Genomic DNA, 20,298 nt, shown 5'->3' on the forward strand with positions numbered 1-20,298 from the left:
CACAGGAAGACCCCATCACACCTAGCACACCCCTCTCTTCCTGACAAGGAAGCTAGTGTTCTGTGTGCTTGTTCTCAGCCCCCTTTAGCTCCTGAATCTTCTGAGGCAGGGTCTTGGTCCAGAACTGCAGCCTGTGTGACTTCAGGGCCTGGCCCACAGCAGGCTGGATGTCCAGCTACAGGTACTGCTGGTCCTGGTCGAAAAGTGGCCAGTGGGGTAGGCCCTCTCCATTGGGGTTCCTGTGCACATGCCCTCCCAGCAGGGCAGGGCAAGGGTCAGTCTGAGCTCTGTTGAACTCAGACCTGACTTTCCACCCCAATTATGAACAGGGCATCCAGCCAGGCACACAGGGGTTTTGAGAATGGGGAGAGGTGTCCTGATGTAGGAAAATAATGACCTCTCACTTGTGTCATTCCACACAGGGCAGAGCAACCTAGACTGTGTTGCCCTTCCCTGTGAGAGGTGGCTTTCATGGTAGCCCAGCACTATGGCTCACCCTCTGTAACACTGTGAGAAGAGACCAGTGACCTGTACCCCAAAAGCACCCTCTTTTAGTGTGGGTCTTCCCATTGGGGAGGGGGCTAGGATGTGATTAAGGATATACATTTCCTTATGGGGTCACCTCAGACAAGGGGAGCACTGGAGGGCCTGTGGCCCCTGGGAGCCTGAGGTGTGCAGCTGTCATCACCCATTTTGAGCAAAGTTGGTCCAGTACTTCATCATCCTCCTGTTCAGCAGCTCCTCCTCCTCAGAGAGCTCAACTGTGGGAGGAGGAAGGCAAGGGTCCAGGTCCTGGCCAACCCCATCCAGCTGTCCACTCCTGTGCCAACTCACCACCCCAGCCCCAGGCTTGTGTCCCTTCCCTTTTCTAACAGTCCTGGGACCAGGCCCTTTGCTTGCCCAACCTGCCTTTACTACTCCCAGCCTTTAACTGAATCAACACTGGGCTCTTCTTTGGCCTAGAAGTTTCCTTCTTTTGGACACTGTGAAGTCATTTAAGAAATAATTATGCCTTTAACCACCCCCCTCTTCTCTTATGCTAGACACCATGGTTGGGTTGGGAACGGGTGGAAGGAGCATAGATTGGAGTGGGAAAGGTCTAACCCTTGATGACCTGTTGATTTATAAGATGGTAGACACTGGATCCCATGCTCTCTCTTAGCCCCAGTTTCTCATTGTACCATAAGAGTGATAGCCACCAGGAGCACGAGAATGCTCCTTTGGAACAAAGAGAATTCACCTCTGATGCCATTGATTTAGGATCCAAGCACAAAGATGATTTCATCATCATGGTCAGCCTTCAGATGTTGTGGCTTGATGTCCCTGAAGATGCTGAGATGATCTGGAACTCATAGAAGTAGACAGGAGCATGGGAACCTGGAGGGTGGACAGGATGTGTCCCTCTTGGTAGCAAGATTGCTAGGTCCAAAGCTGGCTTGAATGTTCACAGTGGCTTGGAAGCCCAGAATGGATCAGGGGCAGTTGGAAGACTCTTTGTTAATTCATATCTTGGACTTTCTGTCTGTGTGGTCATGGGCAAGTCCTTGAGTACCACTACATTAGTCCCCTCCTCTGTAAAATGAGTGTGATGTCTCTCTCTTACTCTAGCCATAGTATTTACAGAGATGAGGGCTTTCAGGTACCTGGGACCCGGGTCTGGATAAAGATATGTGTCAGGGCCTGACACCAGACCTCACCTGGGACCCACAGCTCTGAGCTGTCTCCTAGGAAGCCAGGATTCAGGTTCAGATACACTCACTCTGATAATGTGCTACTTGGAGTGCAGGCATCACAAACATGAAGTCCACCATCATCTCCTGGAACTGGAGTCAGAGGGTTTGGGGGTCCTAGTTGTCTCCCATGTACTCCTCCATCAATAGGTCAGCACATTCGGCAGGCAACTTCATCTAGTCCAGGGGATCAGGGAGAGTCATGTTAAGCAGTTTCAGGGAGGTAGCCACTTGATGTTGTGGATGGGGTCTAGGATGTGTCATAGAATAGGGCAGAGCTGTCAAACTGTGGGGTGACCCCCACTCACAAATGCACATAGATCAATCTTTGTTCCTAGGGATCATTGAAAAGGAAGAGTGTCTGGCTGCACTCTTGCTTGCCACAGAACCCCAGGGGCCTCACCATCTGTGCTGATGTTCTCTGTAGAACAGCTCGCATGGTCTCTCTGTCTATGTCTTTGTGGATTTCAGGGGGGCTCACGACCTGTGTGGTGAAGGGATAGTCTACAGTTGGGGGTGGGATGACCAGGAGCTATGACATCTAAAGCCACTCCCACCTGACTCTATTGTGGGGGTTTTGAGAGGGGATTCATCATGGGAAGGAGCCAGCCATTGTATTTTCCTTATACCATAACCCCTGTCTCCTCACATACTCATCATAGTTGACACCAATGATCCTGGGAACAGGTTGAAAATCAGCAGAGGCCAGAAGCTCCTGGGGGTGCCTGGGTAGGAAGGCCCCATCCACCACAGCAGGAATGACACTGAAATTCTAAGTGGGCATTCAAGGTACATGATGACAGGAAGGAAAGTCTCTGTTCTAATGACACCTGAGTTACCTCCAACCCATCCCAACTCAACCAATGATGCTCACACCAACATTCAGGGATTCTACACCTTGTTTAGCATATTTTTGTCTCAATTACCAATCCAGGGCTATGAGGATACAAGAAGACCAAGCCTTGGAAATGGGATCATTGTTCCACAGTGGAAAGGATTATATTTTCCTTATACCATAACCCCTGTCTCAGCCCTACCTGGGTAATAGCCAGCATTTCCTGTTCACTCTTGCCCCGCAGGCAGCTCACCAGGGCCCCTGACTCTATTTGCCCACAGGCAGACAGGTTGGCCACCATCTGTAAAGGCACCAAAAAGAAGCTGAATCATCCCTCGAGGTGGGGAGTGTGGTATTACCTTAGGTCTCAGCTGTGTTTGGGTTACCCATAATTCTCAAAGGGTACCATGTATGTATTGCCGCAGGTGTGAAATTCTTCTACCTTTCCTGAAGATCAGGTGTCAGGCAGAGGAGCCATCACACCTGCTTACATGGGTCTTCTGAGGATGAGGCCTCCAGGGTACAGCTTTGCAGACTATAGAGCAAAATCAACCACTTGAGGCAGAGGTGTGTGGATTCTGACCTTTGAGCTCCTCAGTAACCCTGGTGTGTTGGCCAGTTCTGGAGATACCTGCATGGTTTTTGTTCCCATAAAATAGAGTACCAGAGGCTCTAAAGTTGAAGGGTGAGGCACCAGATTTGGCCTTGGGTAGTAAAGGATACTCACTGTGGAGACATCTTTAGATGAGCTGGTGATGAGGTCAGGCAGTAGGGCCACTCCACTTTCCATGATGGCACCATGGAAGAGTCCTTGGGACATTGGAGACACCACATGTGAGGACACACTAGTGCCACTGCAGACCCACCAATAAGGGTGACGCGATCAGGGTTGCCTCCAAAGTGGGCGATGTTCTGCTGGACCCAGCGTAGGGCGGCCACTTGGTCCAGGTAGCCCCAGTTGCCAGTGGCATGCTGGTCTCCAGTGCTGAAAAGTGGCAGGGACAATGATCACTGTACTATCATCTGTCTGTTCTGTCCCCATTGACCATCTCTGTCCCAGGCTCATGGAAGAAGCCCAGAACTCCCAGCTGGTATTAAACAGTGACCACCAGTACATTTTCAGTGGCTGCCAGAATAGAACCATCATACATAGAAGCCGAGCCCACCACCAAGGCCACACCATGGATCCAGACCATCACCTGGGAAATCAGGAGATATACCATGTGGTAGCCACCGTGCCCAACCTGTCCTAGCTGAATCCCTAGTCTGAACACCACTTTGGCTTTTGTGTCACTTCCCATGTAGAACCCACACAGGACCTCATGAACTGGGACACTGGTAAGGGACATAAGTTTAATTTGGAAGATCCAGTCTCCCATACTGTGGGGTCTACTCATGAATCAAAACCTGGATCTATTATTCTCAGAACTACTCTGAAGGAAAAGAAAAGTGACGTTTCTGTGATTATCCTACTTGAACATTAATTTAAATTGTCATCTGATTTCTGACCCCCAAAATAATCCATGGGTATTGGAATTCAGTGATCTCAAAGTGCAGCTTTGGGCACCTGAATGGATCTCTTGGGTACAAGCTGGTGAGTGGATCAGTGGGTCCCATCATTTGGCCTCTGAGAGCATCCAGGGCTCTTTGACTCCATGCCTAGGTCAGCTTCCTGACTGCATAAGAGGCCTTCTTGGAGCTGATAATGAGAAACTTTTCATGGTAATTCACACCACAGTGGTGTCCAGCTGAACCTGTGTCTTCCAGTTCGTTGGTATTGTTATGTAGTACTTGGGGTCAATCCCAGGCCTTCACAACATTGTGCTAGCTCTCTACCTTGAACCATGTCCCAAGCCCACTTCTAATGTTCTCCCAAAAATGTTCTCCCACCCTTCAACTGACCATGACTTAACACTCACAGGCAGGTTAGAGCCCTCACAGGCATGTGCAGGCGCGTAGATGCTGAGGTACACCAGTCCTCTGACATGGGGATGGGAGGCAAGTTTATATTCCCTAGGTTCAGAGCCTCTTTATTCAATGCATCCGCATTTTGCAGACACCTGGTGACAATGGAATACAGTTACTCCAGGGGCTGAGCCGTGGTCAATTCAGACCTCAGGTCCTGACTCGATCCCAGACAACCTCACTCCCTGCTTTAACAGATGTCTTGCCTCACATGGTCCTTCTTTCAAGTAATTTCCCACTGAGTTCCAGGCAACAGGTTCAGGGTAAGCAGGGATGATCCCAGACCTCCAGGGAGGCCTCAAATTTGTTGAGCACTTGTGTCCCACTCCCCCTGAGGCTGGGCAATCATAACTCTGGGAAACATTGGCTGCCTGTGTTGACATTTACCACTTATCATTGTCCCCATTCATGCCTAGAACGGCATAGGTGTCCCCACACAGCTGGTGTCTGAGTGGATGGAGGTTAGTTTGTCATAGAAGGGTAATGGGGCATCCCACAGCCCAACTCAAGGCTCTCAGAAAACCTCACCCCTCCACTGAGACTTGAGCTATGAGCACATACACGTGTCCCTTGACCTTCTGGGTGGGGTCACACTGTTGCCTTCCTCAAGGATCTGCAGCATCAACTGCTGGAGTCAAGGTCTTTTATAGGTTCAGAGAGCCAAGCCGAAACATTCCCAGACACATCTCCCCTGGTGGGAGAGAACACCTGGAATAAGCCAAATCCAGGGACATGTATTTCTGCTCATGTGTTCAGCACCTGGAGCTAATGACTTTAGGTTTCCAAGCCCTGAGGCAGGGGCCTGGCAAAGTTATTCCTGCATTGGAAAAAGGAATATGGGAATTGCTCCAATGCAGAGGGATATATTTTAATATAGTTGTTCATTTAGGGCCTGGGTTTGCAGTAGGTTGCTAAAAACACATTAGCACTGATCTATAGCCCCAGGCCTTGCAGTGAAGTTTAGATGAAGGAGCCACTGCAGCCTGGCCCAGAGCTCGGAGTACCCACCCGTACCCCAGAACTGAGGTTTCCCAGATCCCAGGTAAGCTTACTTGGCCAGGTAGGAGGTTCCATCCCTTATGCCACTCCAAGGTTCAGGGGGCTCAGGGGCTGCAAAGCGCAGTGGTCCTACAGGTGACTTGACAAAGAGAATTCCCAGAAAGGTGTGGACCCCCACATCGGTGCCCTTCACATGGACAAGGCTGCCGCGCACCTGCCCGGTGTGTGTGGTCCGGATGGGGCTGACTGAGTCCTGGCCTGTGGGCAGAGAGATGCACTTTCTACTTTGGTCTGCCCACTCAGCTGCTGACCTGCAGCACTGGGCTTGGTTGGCCCTCCTCAGCTCAGCCTTGAGGAGGGAGCTTGATCTGTCAACATTCACTTCAGAATCTCTCTGCCCCTCCCTAGTCCCTATCTCCACCACCACTATCACTCGACCAGCTCACAGCCTATCCCTCCAGGCTCACCAAAACCCTGTGCCTTGCCACCATCCTTCAGCCCTAGCATCTGCCAGCAAAATACCTTTTGGGCTGATGGGGCAAGAATGTCCACTGCACTCACTGTGCCAGGTCATGTCACGCACTAGGAGGACAGTGGGAATGGAACTAAAGTTTTCCATCCTCAAGGGTCTCATGCTTGAGAAGACAAGAAATGACATAAAGAAGCATCATTCATGAAAGGAGAAATGGACATTAGGAGGGGAGTAATGAGTTCAGACCCTACAAATCTTGTCCTGCCTGGGCTTGGGGATCAAGACAAGGAGCCAGTGGAAAGTCAACCTAGATATATCTGGCTTGTCCAAGTCATGATATTTGGTAAAGATTGATGTTGGGCATGTTAGGTTTAACTCTTCTCTCTACCCTAAAATGGGTCCACTCTTGGGTGCTGTGCAGCCCTCAGACTGTCCCAGTCCTCTCTGTGCTTCAGGGTGTAGGAAGTTGGCAGTCAGGTCCACAGTTCTCCTGCTATTGCTGACATCTCCACAGCTCCCACATCACTGGAGCCTTCCCTCCCCCAGGTTCAAGATTTCACTCTAGAATGTGGTAGATATGAGCTGGTTTCCATAAGAAAAAGTTAAAAACTCCAAACCTCCTCCTCTCTCTCACCAGGTCCGCTAGGATCTGCATGTTTGATGCTCCCTGGTACAGGTCAGGCCAAGGCAGCAGCCACTCACAGGACCAGAGAAGGAAATTGACCAACATCTCTCCAAGTCCAAAGACACACTCCTGTCCCTACCAACATGCTGTCTCCACACAATGCCATGCCAGAGGGATCATGGTCCATGTAACTCAAGTGGTGACTGGCCACTAATGCCTGATATTTGTAATTACAAAGGAAAAAGCCTGCTAAATATTCCTGCTCGCAATCTGATGACATAATGTCTCTGCTTCCTTGAGGAGAAGCCCTGCATGAAACAGCAGGAGGAATCTCACCCATGTATGTATGTAGTGGTAGGAAGTGTCCCCGTGTCCAGATGAAGAAAAGGTCACACCAGAAAAGATGGGTTTGTTACCATTTATGTGAGAGACAAAGATGAGTAGTGTGAAAGACCTGGACCCTATTTAAGACCTAGATGGGCCTGTAGAGGAGCCAGGACTTGGTGGTCAGAAGACTGTGTGACACAAATCTATACCCTCTCAGGACTCAGGTTTTTTTTTTTTTTTTTTTTTTAAGTCTGTTGAAAATAAAATCTTTCAGTTAAGGTAGAGAAATCTTCTTGCTGATAAAATTCTGGTTCTCTTAAATGCCCCTGATAAGGGAGGAAGCCTATCAGTATTGATCTAAGTGGGACAGGCAAACAAGGATTCCTCAGTGCAGATTAGACTGGGAAAGTTGGGTCTATGTCCAACACCTACAATAGGAGCTTTTGGTGTGGGAGGGATCCAGGGCTGGTGACCCTCCCTGGGCTTGGTTCTCTCCTGCCAAAACCTTCTGATAAGGGCCTAGAGACTTCTAGCAGGTACAGAGAACATTGCCTTTGTTCTAGAACATAATCCAAGGCATGTCAGCTCAGATTTTCCAGTGATGGGAACCCAGCAGTGATTCAGATCAGCTTTGAGAAGGGGCTTCTGTAACCCCCAGGACCAGTAACCTTGCCTGTGGATGCTATGGAAGGTGCCAGCACTTCACTGGCCAAGGGGTCAACACACTCAGAACCTAATGTAACCAGCAAGCTCTTCTTATTGCTGTGGTTATTACCCAAGGGGGAGTAGTAGTTACAGCCACAGACACACACAGGAGGGAAAGGTCCCCTATCCCTGTTCCTTTGCCAGGAGGCTTCTGACTGGCCCATACTGTGCTCCTCAGAACCCCTCACTCTAGCTCACTCCTCCTTGAGGGTGTCCTCAGGCAGCTCTGACCCTCTCTGGCTCACCCTCCTGCCCCTCATCCCCTTCATCTGTCTCCTCTACCAACTACCCGCCCTGGTGCCTTCCCTCCAGGCTCAGGCTCTGTCTCTGTGCACTTTGGCAGATCCAACCCGGTCTCTACCACCCTCCCCATGGCAGCCTCACCCTGGCCCTGGATGAGGAGCATCAGGAGCCCATAGGCCACGAGGATGAGCCAGGCAGGAAGTCGATGCAGGCACATGGTCGGCTCCCAGGGCTGCTTTTATATTCCCAGGGCTTCACCTGGAAATGCAGAGCAGCATTCTGCCAGGTGGAATTTGTACCTGACAGTGAGGAGGCTGGGAAATGGGTGGTGCCCTGCAAGGTGTGTGCTGCAGGCGAGTCACTCTGAACTCTCAGAGGTCATGGGGCCAGTGTGCAGCGGGCAGGGCCCTACCCCTCTTCTTCCCTTGGGCACCTCTGAAGGTGCCACACAGCCCCTGCAGCCCCTCTGAGATCCCAGGACCCCTCTCCTTACACCTGGAGTCACTAATTCCCTGTCTTTGCTGTTACAGGCCCATGAGGGTGTTGGGGAGGAGAGCAGGGAGCAGAGAGCTGGATGTAACTGGAGGAACCTGGAGGGCTTCTCTGGGGGGTGCAGAATGAAGGTTTCCAGAGATGGAGAAATACAGGTGACCTTGCTGGAGTGAGGGGAACTGCTTGCACTGTGGCAGGGAGGTGTGACTGTGCTTGCTGTTCCAGGGAACTCCCAGAGCTTAGGTGCCTCTGACAGATTCTGAAAGATCCTTAGCCCTGCGTGGGCCAGGAATGGAAGCCAGTCTGGGTTAGGAGTACCTGCTCAACCTGAATTTTCTGATGAAGAGGTGTGGGGTTGCTCAACTTCCTGAACCCTGCATGTGTGAATGTAAACCAGTCTGGGTTAGGAGTACCTGCTTAACCAGATTTCCCTGATGAAGGGGTGTGGGGCCAGGCAGCCTAGAAATTCCCCTGCAAACTGTCCTTGGCTAGCTTTCCCCTGCCCCCATAGGCTCTGACAAGCTAGTGTCGTGTCCTTTGCAGCCACTTTAGGGAGCAATCAGCTTTATCCAGATGTGAGTAGCCAGCATTCTGAGAGTACTGCTTCTCTTTGACCTCCACCCAATCAGCAAGCCTGCTGTGGGTTCAATTCTTCTTGCAGTGCACTCTGCTCTAAGCCATCGCCCCAGCCCCTCCTGGGCAGATGCTTTCTCTGCTCTGATTCTCCTCACCTAGTTCTTAGCTGGGCTCTGGGCTCCTCCCAGCTCAGTCCTATTATGAGCTCCTTTGTGTCAACTGGACAACAAGTGCTTCTTCCTAATCTGGAGTCTGCTAGGGTGAAGGTCCCCAGGGGCTCTGCCATTTATGGCACCATCTTACACAGGCCTTGGCTTTGACAATGACCAAGATAACAGTAATAATGAGAAATGATAAAGAGTTTCAGGAGTGTATCTGTTTATGTATTTGTATATATTATATCTTATACATATATAGAGATGAGAGAGAGAGAGAGAGAGAGAGAGAGAATGAAAGATGGAGGCAGAGTCTAAAAGTCAAAACAAACATCTGCAATGAGATCCCCCAACACGTGGTTTAAATACAATTTGATCTAAGACCATCAGACTAAGTGTTGAAGAGGATATGGAGCAACTGATACCCTCATAAATGTCTGGTAGGGATGCAAAGTGACAGAGTCATTTTGGAGAAGAGTTTTTTTTATTTCTCTTAAATGTTCCACACACATTTGCCATATGACTCAGCAATTCTCCTCTCAGGTCTTTCCTCAAGAGAAATGACAGCATGGGTCCAAATAAATAATTTCTGAAAATGTCATGAGAATTGGTCAAAAATGGAAGACACTCAGATGTATATCAACTGGTCAATGGATAAAGCATTCTACAAGGAATGCCACTCCCCAGGAAAAGGAATCTGAGATCTGCTTGCATCTCAAAAATAGTATGAGAAGTGACAGAGCCATTCCTAAAAGTGTCCATTTGCATCATATTTGGGGCAAGGCCAACTAGAGGAACAAGCAATTAGGTGACTGCCTTAGAGCAGGATTCAGGGCAAGGAAGGACTACAAAGGGCATGAGGAAGTTTAGGAAGTAAAAGAAACTGGTAAAACTTGTGGTGGTGGTGTTTGCTTATCTTACATGTTACCTCAGAGTGATTCAGATCAGCTTTGATCACTCAAGAGATTAATTTAATTGTATATAAGTTATTCCACACTGGGCTGTGAATGGATGTAGCTCAGTGGTATAGTGCTTGCCTAGCAGGCCAAGGCTGTAGGTGTGGTCCCTAACATTGTACACACACACACACACACACACACACACACACACACACACTTAGACTCAACACTAAGGCTGTTTAAAATCTATTAAAAATCTACAAAACATCATGGGAGCCCCTTTGGGTATTACTGTATGCATCTGTAGTGGGCTGGAGTTGTGGCTCAGTGGTAGAGTGCTCGCCTAGCACAGGTGAAACACTGGTTTTGATCCTCAGCACCACATAAAAATAATAAATAACTAAAAATAAAGTCATTAAAAAACAGTACTTCATCCTTTCCACTCGATGGTGCAGGAAGCTGCACCATGTAAGAGTGTGAGGTGACTCCTGTGTTAGGAAGTGGGAAAGCATGGTGCCCCAGAGGGTGAGCTGTGGTCATGTAGATGGAAATCAGGAAATAAAGAAAGAAATCCAGGCTGAAAGTGATGAATCATTGGGAGGGGACTGTGTTTAGGAACTGTCAAATAGGCTCAAGAGAACTTGTTTGCCCCTTCTGCCAAGTGAGGACATGGTGGGAAGGTGCCATCTAGAAACCAAAGTAAGACCTCCCCAGACAACAAATCTGCTAACACTTGATTCTGGACTTGTCACCTCCTCCACAGAAGACAACACATTTCATTGTTTATAAGCTACCAAGTTTTTATTTGTTGATGTTTTGGTAGTAGCACTGTGATCAAACCCAGGACCTTGTGCATACTTGGCAAGTACTCCACCACTGAGCTACTCTCCCAGACTTGTTAGTTTATATTGCACTCAGGTCTCCACAAGTGGCCAGCCTGGGATGCACATATAATTCTTTTTCCCTCAGCCTCCTGAGTGGCTTAGATTATGGGCATGTGCCACCGTGCCCAGCTAGGTCATTATTGGAGTTGTTGTTGTTGTTGCTGTTGCTGTTGCTGTTGTTGTCACAGCAGCCTGATGGGGTAAAACACTGGAGCTTTTCTTAAGAGGACCCACTGGTATGAGAACATGGGGTACTTGCTGACAGGTGGGCAAGGGGTTCAGAAAAGTACCAGCTCTGCTTCCTAAAACTTCTCTGTCAGCATGGGAGGGTGTGGCAACTGGGAGGAGGGGATAGGAGGGGTTGTAGGGAAGGAGAGGGGAGGAAGGGAGTGAGGGTTTCAGGCACAGTGGGGTGAGGAGGAAGGTGGGCATGCATTGGGAATTACTGAGTGTGTCTAACAAGAGAGGATCCATGGAGGAGTGTATGGACGAATAGCTATGTGAATGAGTGGGTCAACCCATGTTCTTGGGTGGGCATGTGTGGGCACCACAGGAAGACCCCATCACACCTAGCAAACCCCTCTCTTCCTGACAAGGAAGCTAGAGCTCTGTGTGCTTGTCCTCAGCCCCCTTTAGCTCCTGAATCTTCTGAGGCAGGGTCTTGGTCCAGAACTGCAGCCTGTGTGACTTCAGGGCCTGGCCCACAGCAGGCTGGATGTCCAGTTGCAGGTACTGCTGGTCCTGGTCGAACAGTGGCCAGTGGGGTAGGCCCTCTCCGTTGGGGTTCCTATGCACATGCCCTCCCATCAGGGCAGGGCAAGGGTCAGTATGAGCTCTGTTGAACTCAGACCTGACCACATACCCCAATTTTGGACAGGATAGGGATCCAGACAGACAGGGTTGTTGAGAATGGGGGGAGGTGTCCTGATGTAGGAAAGCAATGACTTCTCACTTGTGTCATTCCACACAGGGCAGGGAAACCTGGCCTGTGTTGCCCTTCCCTGTGAGAGGCTGGCTCTCATGGTAGCCCAGCACTATGGCTTACCCTCTAGACCACTAAGAGAAAAGTCCAATGACCTGCACCCACAAAGCACCCTTTTTTAGTGTGGGTCTTCTGGTTGTGGAGGGGCTAGGATGTGATGAAGGACACACAATTGCTAATGGGGTCACCTCAGACAAGGGGAGCAGTGGAGGGCCAGTGTCCCCTGGGAGGCTGAGTGTTCAGGTTTTCTCACCCATTTCGAGCAAAGTTGGCCCAGTACTTCATCATCCTTCTGTTCAGCAGCTCCTCCTCCTCAGTGAGCTCAACTGTGGGAGGAGGAAGGCAAGGGTCTGGGTCCTGGCCAACCCCATCCAGCTGTCCACTCCTGTGCCAAGTCACCACCCCAGCCCCAGGCTTGTGTCCCTTCCCTATCACAACAGTCCCAGGGCCAGGTCCTCTGCTTGCCCAACCTGCCTTTATTACTCCCAGCCTTTAACTGAATCAACACTGGGCTCCTCCTTGGCCTAGCAGTTTCCTTCTTTTGGATACCTTGAAGTCATTTAAAAAATGATTAGGCTTTTACCCAACCCTCTCTTCTCCTATGCAACACACCATTTTTGGGGTGGGAACACATAGAAGGTGCATAGATTAGAGTGGGAAAGGTCTAACCCTGGAATGACCCATTGAGTTGTAAGATGGTAGACACTGGATCCCATGTTCTCTCTTAGCCACAGTTTCTCATTGACAATGAGAGCAATTGCCACCCTGTAGTTATGAGAATGCTCCTGTGGAACAAGGAGTGCTCACTTCTAATGCCATTGATGTAGGATCCAAACACAAAGATGATTTCATCACCATGGTCAGCCTTCACATGTGGTGGCTTGATATTCTTGAAGATGCTGGGCCGATGCTGGAACTCATAGAAGTAGACAGGAGCATGGGAACCTGGAGGGTGGACAGGATGTGTCACTTTTGGTGGCAAGATTGCTAGGTCCAAAGCTGGCTTGAATGTTCACAGTGGCTTGGAAGCCCAGAATGGTACAGAGGCAGTTGGAAGGCTCTTTGTTAAGTCATGTCTTAAAGTTCCTGGCGGTGTGGTCACGGGAAGTCCTTGAGTGCCACTACCTTAGTTTCCTGCTCTGTTAAATGAATGTGATGTCTATCTTTTACTCTACTCATAAGGATTTACTGAGATAACAGCCTTCAGGTGCCTGGGACCAAGGTCTGGATAAAGACATGCATCAGGACCTGACATCAGACCTCACTGGGACCCATAGCTCTGAGCGGTCTCCTAGGAAGCCAGGATTCAGGTTCAGATACACTCACTCTGATAATGTGCTACTTGGAGTGCTGGCATCACAAACATGAAGTCTGCCATCATCTCCTGGAACTGGAGTCGGAGGGTGTGGGGGTCCTCATTGTCTCCCATGTACTCCTCCATCAATAGGTCAGCACACTCGGCAGGCAACTTCATCTAGTCCAGGTGATCAGGGAGAGTCAGGTTAGGCAATCTCTGGGGCAGGGAGGCAGGAGCTAGAGGGTAGGTATTGGGGTTTGTAATGTCAGGGAATAGGGCAATGGTGTCAAGCTGTGCAGTAACCCCACCCACAAATGCACATAGATCAATCTTTGTTCCTGGGGATTACTGAAAAGGAAGAGTGTCTGACTGCACTCTACCTGGTGCAGGACCCCAGAAGTCTTACCATCTGTGTTGACATTTTCTGCAGAACAGCTCGCGTGGACTCTCTATCTAGATCTTTCTGGATTTCAGGGGGGCCCAAGAGCTGTGTGGTGAAGGAATAGTCTAGAATTAGGAGTGGGATGACCAGGATATACGAGGTCTAAAGCTGCTCACACTTGACACTATTGTAGGGGTTTTGAGAGGGGACTCACCATGGGAAGGAGCCAACCATACTCATCATTGTTGACACCAATGATGCTCGGAACAGGTTGAAAATCAGCAGAAGCCAGAAGCTCCTGAGGGTGCCTGGGTAGGTAGGCCCCATCCACCACAGCAGGAATGACACTGAAAGCCTAAGGGGGCATTCAAGGTACATGATCACAGGAAGGAAAGTTTGTTTTCTAATGACACTGGAGTTACCTCCAACCCATCCTAACTCAACCAATGATGCTCACACCAACATTCAGAGATTCTTACCTGGTTTAAAATATTTTTGTCTCAAATCCCAATCAAGGCTATGAGGATACAAGGAGACCAAGCCTTGGAAATGAGATCTTTGTTCCACAGTGGAAAGCACTTTATTTCCCATATACCATGACCCCTGTCACCTCACTAACCTCCATTCAGCCTACCTTGGTAACAGCCAGCATTTCCTGTTCACTCTTGCCCCGCAGACAGCTCACCAGGGCCTCTGACTCTACTTGCCCACAGGCAGACAGGTGGGCCACCATCTGTAAAGAAAGGGCGGTATTGCCTATATCTCAGCTTTGTGCGTGTTGCCCTTTATTCTCAAAGTGTACCCTATTATACTGCTGCAGATGTGAAATTCTTCCATCTTCCCTGAAGCTCAGGTATCATCCAGAGGAGACATCACATCTGCTTCCATGTGTCTTCTGAGGATGAGGACCCCTGGATGCAGCTTTGCACACCATAGAGCAAAATCAACCACTTGAGGCAGGGGTGTGTGGATTCTGACCTTTGAGCTCCTCAAAACACCCAGGGGTGGTGGGCAGTTTGGGCAGTTCCAGAGAACACCTGCATAGTCTTTGTTCCCATGGAACAGACAGAGTGGCAAAGGCTCTGAAGTTGAAGGGTGAGGCACCAGATTTGGCCTTGGGCAGTAAAGGATACTCACTGTGGAGACATCTTTAGATGAGCTGGTGATGAGGCCAGGCAGTAGGGCCACCCCACTCTCCATGATGGCACCATGGAAGAGTCCTTGGGACATTGGAGACACCACATGTGAGGACACACTAGTGCCACCTGCAGACTCGCCAAAAATGGTGACCTGATCAGGGTTGCCTCCAAAGTGGGCGATATTCTGCTGGACCCAGCGTAGGGCGGCCACTTGGTCCAGGAAGCCCCAGTTGCCAGTGGCATGCTGGTCTACAGTGCTGAGAAATGGAAAGCATGATGATCAATAGATGGTCCTCTGTCTACTCAGTCCCCATTGACCATCCCTGTCCCAGGCTCACCTGAAGAAGCCCAGAACTCCCAGGCGGTACTGGATAGTGACCACCAGGACATTTTCAATGGCTGCCAGAATAGAACCATCAAACATGGAAGCCGAGCCCATCACCAAGGCACCACCATGGATCCAGACCATCACCTGGGAAATCAGGAGATATACCATGTGGTAGCCACCTTGCCCAATCCCGTCCTGGCTGAACCCCTAGTCTGTACACCACTTTGGTTGTGTAGCTACCCACACAGAACACTAATAGGACCTCATGACCTAGGGCACTGGTGACAGAGTAAGTTCAATTTGGAAGAACAGGCCTCCCATACTTTGGAGTCAAACCCGGAAGCAGAATGTGGATCTATTCCTCTCAGAACTACTCTGAAAGGAAAAGAAAATTGATGTTTCTATGATTACCCCACTTGAACATTAATTTAAAGTGTCATCTAATCTCTGGCCCAAAAAAATAAACCATGGTCATGGAATTTAGTGATCTCAAGGTGCACCTTTGGGCACCTGCATGGATCTCCTGGGTACAAGCTGGTGAGTTGGTTAGTGGGTTAGAACATTTGGCCTCTGAGAGCATCCAGGGCTCTTTGACTCCATTTCTAAGTTAGCTACCTGCCTACCTAAGAGACCTTCTTGGAGAAATGAGAAATTTTCATGGTAGTTCACTCCACAGTGGTGGCCATCTGAACCTGTGACTTCCAGTGTCATTGGTATTATTATGTAGTACTTGGGGTCAATCCCAGGCCTTCACAGCATTATGCTAACTCTCTACCTTGAACCATGTCCCAATCCAGCTTCGAAACACATTACAAAGGAAATGTTCTCCCACCCTTCCACTGACCATGACTTAACACTCACAGGCAGGTTAGAGCCCTCAGGGGCATGTGCAGGCGCGTAGATGCTGAGGTACAGGCAGTCCTCTGACATGGGGATGGGAGGCAAGTTTGTACTCCCTAGGTTCAGAGCCTCTAGATTCAATGCATCTGCATTTTGCAGACACCTGGTGACAATGGAATACAGTTACTCCAGGGGATGAGCAGTGGTCAATTCAGACCTCAGGTCCTGACTCGATCCCAGACAACCTCACTACCTGCCTTAACTGATGCCTTGCCTCACATGATCCTTCTTTCAAGTCATTTCCTACTGGTTTCCAGGCCACAGGCTCGGGGAAGCAGGGATGGATTCCCGACCCCCAGGGAGGCCTCAAGATTGTTGAGCACTTGATTCCAACTCCTTCTGAGGCTGGGCAATCCTGATTCTAAGGCCCTGTCTGGGAAACCCTGGCGCCCCTGTTGACAGTCACTATGTATTACTATCCCCACTCAGGCCTGGAAGAGCATAGGTGTCCCCACACAGGTGGTGCCTGAGTGGATGGAGGTTAGTTCTCACAGAAGGGTAATGGGGCATCCCACAGCCCAATTTGAGACTCTCAGAAAACCTCACCCCTCCACTGACTCTCGAGCTATAAGCACATGCCCCTTTCCCTTGGCCCTGTGGATGGGGTCCCCAAGGAGCCACCACTGTTGCCTTCCTCAGGGATCTGCAGCATCGACTGCTGGAGTCAAGGTCTTTTATAGGTTCAGAGAGCCACTCCGACCCTCTCCCAGAATCATCTCCCTTGGTGGGAGAGAACCCCTGAAATAAGCTAAGTCCAGGGACATTATTTTCTGCTCTGTGTTCAGCACCTGGAGCTAATGCCTTTTGGGTTCCACACTCTGAGGCAGGGGCCTGGCAAAGTTACTTCTGCATTGGAAGAATGAGTGTGGGAATTACCCCAATGTAGAGGGATACGTTTTTGTATATTTGTTCATTTCATACCTGGGTTTCAAAGATGGTGCATTAGTTTGCAAAAAACACATTAGCACTGACCTACAGCCCCAGGCCTTGCAGTATAGTGTAGATGAAGGAGCCACTGCAGCCTGGCCCAGGGCTCGGATTACCCACCATCACCCCATCCCTGAGGTTTCCCAGACCCCAGGAGAACTTACATGGCCGGGTGGGAGGTCCCATCCCTCACACCACTCCAAGCTTCAGGGGGTTCAGGGGCTGCAAAGCGCAGTGGTCCTACAGGTGGCTTGGCAAAGGGAATTCCCAGGAAGGTGTGGATCCCCGCATCGGTGCCCTTCACATGGATGAGGCTGCCCCGCACCTGCCCGGTGTGGGTGGTACGGATGGGGCTGACTGAGTCCTGGCCTGTGGGCAGAGAGATGCACTTCAGGCTCAGGTCTGCCCACTCAGCTGCTGACCTACAGCACTGGGCTTGGTTGGCCCTCCTCAGCTCAGCCTTGTGGAGGGAGCCTGATCTGTCAACATTCGCTTCAGAATCTTTCTGCCCATCCCTAGTCCCTATCCCCACTACCACTATCACTCGACCAGCTCACAGCCTATCCCTCCAGGCTCACCAAACCCCTGTGCCTTGCCACCATCCTTCAGCCCTAGCAACTGCCAGCAGAATGTCTTTTGGGCTGATGGGGCAAGAGTGTCCACTGCACTCACTGTGTCAGGTCATGTCATGCACTAGGAGGACTGTGGGAATGGAACTAAAGTTTCCCATCCTCAAGGGTCTCATTCTAGAGAAGACAAGAAATGACATAAAGAAGCATCATTCATGTAAGGAAAAACAGACGTATGGAAACATGGACCAATGGGAGCTATGAGTTCAGACCATACAAATCTTGTCCTGCCTGGGCTTGGAGATCAAGGCAAGGAGCCATTGAAAAGTCAAGCTAGATATATCTGGCTTGTCCAAGTCATGATATTTGGTAAAGGTTGATGTTGGGCATATTGGGTTTAAATCTTCTCTCTATCCAAGAATGGCCTGCTCTTGGGTGCTGTGCAGCTCTCTGGCTGTCCCAGTCCTCTCTGTGCTTCAGGGTGTAGGAAGTTGGCAGTCAGGTCCACAGTTCTCCTGCTATTGCTGTCATCTCCACAGCTCCCACATCACTGGAGCCTTCCCTCCCCTAGGCTCAAGATTTCACTCCAGAATGTGGTAGATCTGAGCTGGTTTCCATAAGAAAAAGTTAAAAACTCCAAACCTCCTCCTCTCTCCCACCAGATCCCCTAGGATCTGCATGTTTGATGCTCCCTGGTACAGGTCAGGCCAAGGCAGCAGCCACTCACAGGACCAGAGAAGGAAATTGGGCAGCATCCCTCCAAGTCCAAAGACACTCCTCTCCCTACCAACATGCTGTCTACACACAGTGCCTTGCCAGAGGGATCTTGGTCCATGTAACTCTTTGTGGTGACTGGCCACTAATGCCTGATATTTGTAATTACAAAGGGCAAAGCCTTCGAATTAATCCTGATGACATAATGTCGCAGCTTCCTTGAGAAGAAGCCCTGCATGAATCTCATCCATGTATGTATGTAGGGGTGTGAAGTTTCCTTGTGTCCTGATGAGGAAATGGTCACACCAGAAAAGATGGGTTTGTGACAATTTAGGTGAGAGACAAAGATGAGTAGTGTGTAACACCTGGACCCTATTTAAGACCTAGATGGGCCTGTGGAGGAGCCAGGACTTGGTGGGTAGAAGACTGTAGGACACAAATCTATACCCTCTCAGGACTCAGGTGTTTTTTTTTTTTGTATGTGAGTTCAAGAAAAAGATTGTTGAAAATAGAATATTTCAGGGGAGGGGCTGGGGTTGTGGCTCAGAGGTAGAGTGCTCGCCTGACATGCCTGAGGCAATGGGTTCTATCCTCAGAACAACATAAATATAAAATAAAGACATTGTGTATGCTTATAACTAAAAAAATAAATATTAAAAAATACAATCTTTCAGTGAAGCTAGAAAAATCTTTCTGCTGAAAAAATTCTCGTTCTCTCAGCCCCAGGTAAGAGAGGAAGCCTATCAGTGGTGATCCAAAGGGGACAAGGGACCATGGATTCCTCTGTGCAGATTAGACTGGGAAAGTTGGGACTATGTACAACACCCACAATAGGAGCCTTTTGCGTGGGAGGGATCAGGGCTGCTGACACTCCCTGGGCATGGTACTCTCTTACCAGCACCTTCTGATAAGGGCCTAGAGACTTCTAGAAGGTACAGGGCACTTCGCCTTTGTTCCAGAACACAATCCAAGGCATGCCAGCTTGGGTTTGCCAATGAAGGGAACCCAGCAGGCACTCAGATCCGCATTAAGAAGTGGTACCACGGGCTACTGTAATGCCCAGGGCCAGTATCCTTGCCTGTGGAGCCTAGGGAAGGTGCCAGCACTTCTCTGGCCAAGGGATCAAAACACTCGGAGCCAAATGTAACCATCAAGCTCTTATATTGCTGTTGTTATTATCCAAGGGTGAGTAGTAGCTACAGCCACAGACACACACAGGAGGGGAAGGTCCTCTATCCCTGTTCCTTTGCCAAGAGGCTTCTCACTTGCCCATACTGTGCTCCTCAGAACCCCTCACACTAGCTCACTCCTCCATGGGGGTGTCCTCAGGCAGCTCTGACCCTCTCTGGCTCACCCTCCAGCCCCTCATCCCCTTCATCTGTCTTCTCTACCAACTCCCCCGCCCTGGTGCCTTCCCTCCAGGCTCAGGCTCTGTCTCTGTGCACTTTGGCAGATCCAACCTGGTCTCTACCACCCTCCCCATGGCAGCCTCACCTTGGCCCTGGATGAGGAGCATCAGGAGCCCATAGGCCACGATGAGGAGCCAGACAGGAAGTCGATGCAGGCACATGGTCGGCTCCCAGGGTTGCTTCTGTATTCCTGGGCTTCACCTGGAAATGCAGAGCAGCATTCTGCCAGGTGGAATTTGGATCTGACAGTGAGGAGGCGGGGAAATGGGTGGTGCCCTGCAAGGTGTGTGCTGTAGGAGAGTCACTCTGAACTCTCAGAGGTTATGGAGCCAGTGTGCTGTGGGCAGGGCCCTACCCCTCTTCTTCCCTTGGCCACCTCCGAAGGTACTGCACAGCCTCTGCAGCCTTCTGAGATCCCAGGACCCCTCTCCTCACACCTGGAGTCACTAATTCCCTGTCTTTGCTGTCACAGGCCTATGAGGGTGTTGGGGAGGAGAGGAGGGAGCAGAGAGCTGGATGTAACTGGAGAAACATGGGGGGCTTCTCTGGGGGGTGCAGAATGAAGATTTCCAGAGATGGAGAAATATAGATGACCTTGCTGGAGTGTGGGGAACTGCTTACACAGTGGCAGGGAGATGTGACTGTGACCTTCATAGTTGATTGGGTGCCCTTCAATAGTTCCTAATCTCTTATAGACCATGTTCTGAGATCCTAGGAGGGCTCCACCCTTCTTAGTCTGACCCT

General features: G+C 50.0%; 1 protein-coding gene across 5 annotated transcripts in view; it reads right to left on the minus strand.

Moving 5' to 3' along the window:
- The window catches only part of LOC107144789 (cocaine esterase-like), an 80,702-nt gene extending 60,706 nt beyond the window's left edge, over positions 1-19,996 (minus strand). Inside the window, exons 1-12 of one of the 5 annotated variants that reach the window (XM_015488625.2) lie at positions 19,640-19,996; positions 17,027-17,231; positions 15,897-16,038; positions 15,046-15,179; positions 14,706-14,964; positions 14,203-14,301; positions 13,783-13,923; positions 13,593-13,673; positions 13,216-13,363; positions 12,697-12,834; positions 12,143-12,215; positions 10,798-11,706 (exon numbers count right to left, since the gene is read on the minus strand). In XM_015488625.2, coding sequence (XP_015344111.1) covers positions 11,508-11,706; positions 12,143-12,215; positions 12,697-12,834; positions 13,216-13,363; positions 13,593-13,673; positions 13,783-13,923; positions 14,203-14,301; positions 14,706-14,964; positions 15,046-15,179; positions 15,897-16,038; positions 17,027-17,231; positions 19,640-19,715 — 1,695 coding nt within the window. In that variant the 5' untranslated portion in view covers positions 19,716-19,996 and the 3' untranslated portion in view covers positions 10,798-11,507. Of the gene's footprint in view, positions 1-5,701; positions 5,788-8,042; positions 8,160-10,797; positions 11,707-12,142; positions 12,216-12,696; positions 12,835-13,215; positions 13,364-13,592; positions 13,674-13,782; positions 13,924-14,202; positions 14,302-14,705; positions 14,965-15,045; positions 15,180-15,896; positions 16,039-17,026; positions 17,232-19,639 lie in introns of those variants that run through there. The other 4 variants (XM_015488626.2, XM_048792038.1, XM_048792040.1 and 1 more) reach the window with 4 other exon arrangements.
- Positions 19,997-20,298: the final 302 nt, after the last annotated feature.

Source organism: Marmota marmota, unplaced genomic scaffold, assembly GCF_001458135.2.
Source record: "Marmota marmota marmota unplaced genomic scaffold, marMar, whole genome shotgun sequence".
NCBI classification, from domain to species: Eukaryota; Metazoa; Chordata; class Mammalia; order Rodentia; family Sciuridae; genus Marmota; species Marmota marmota.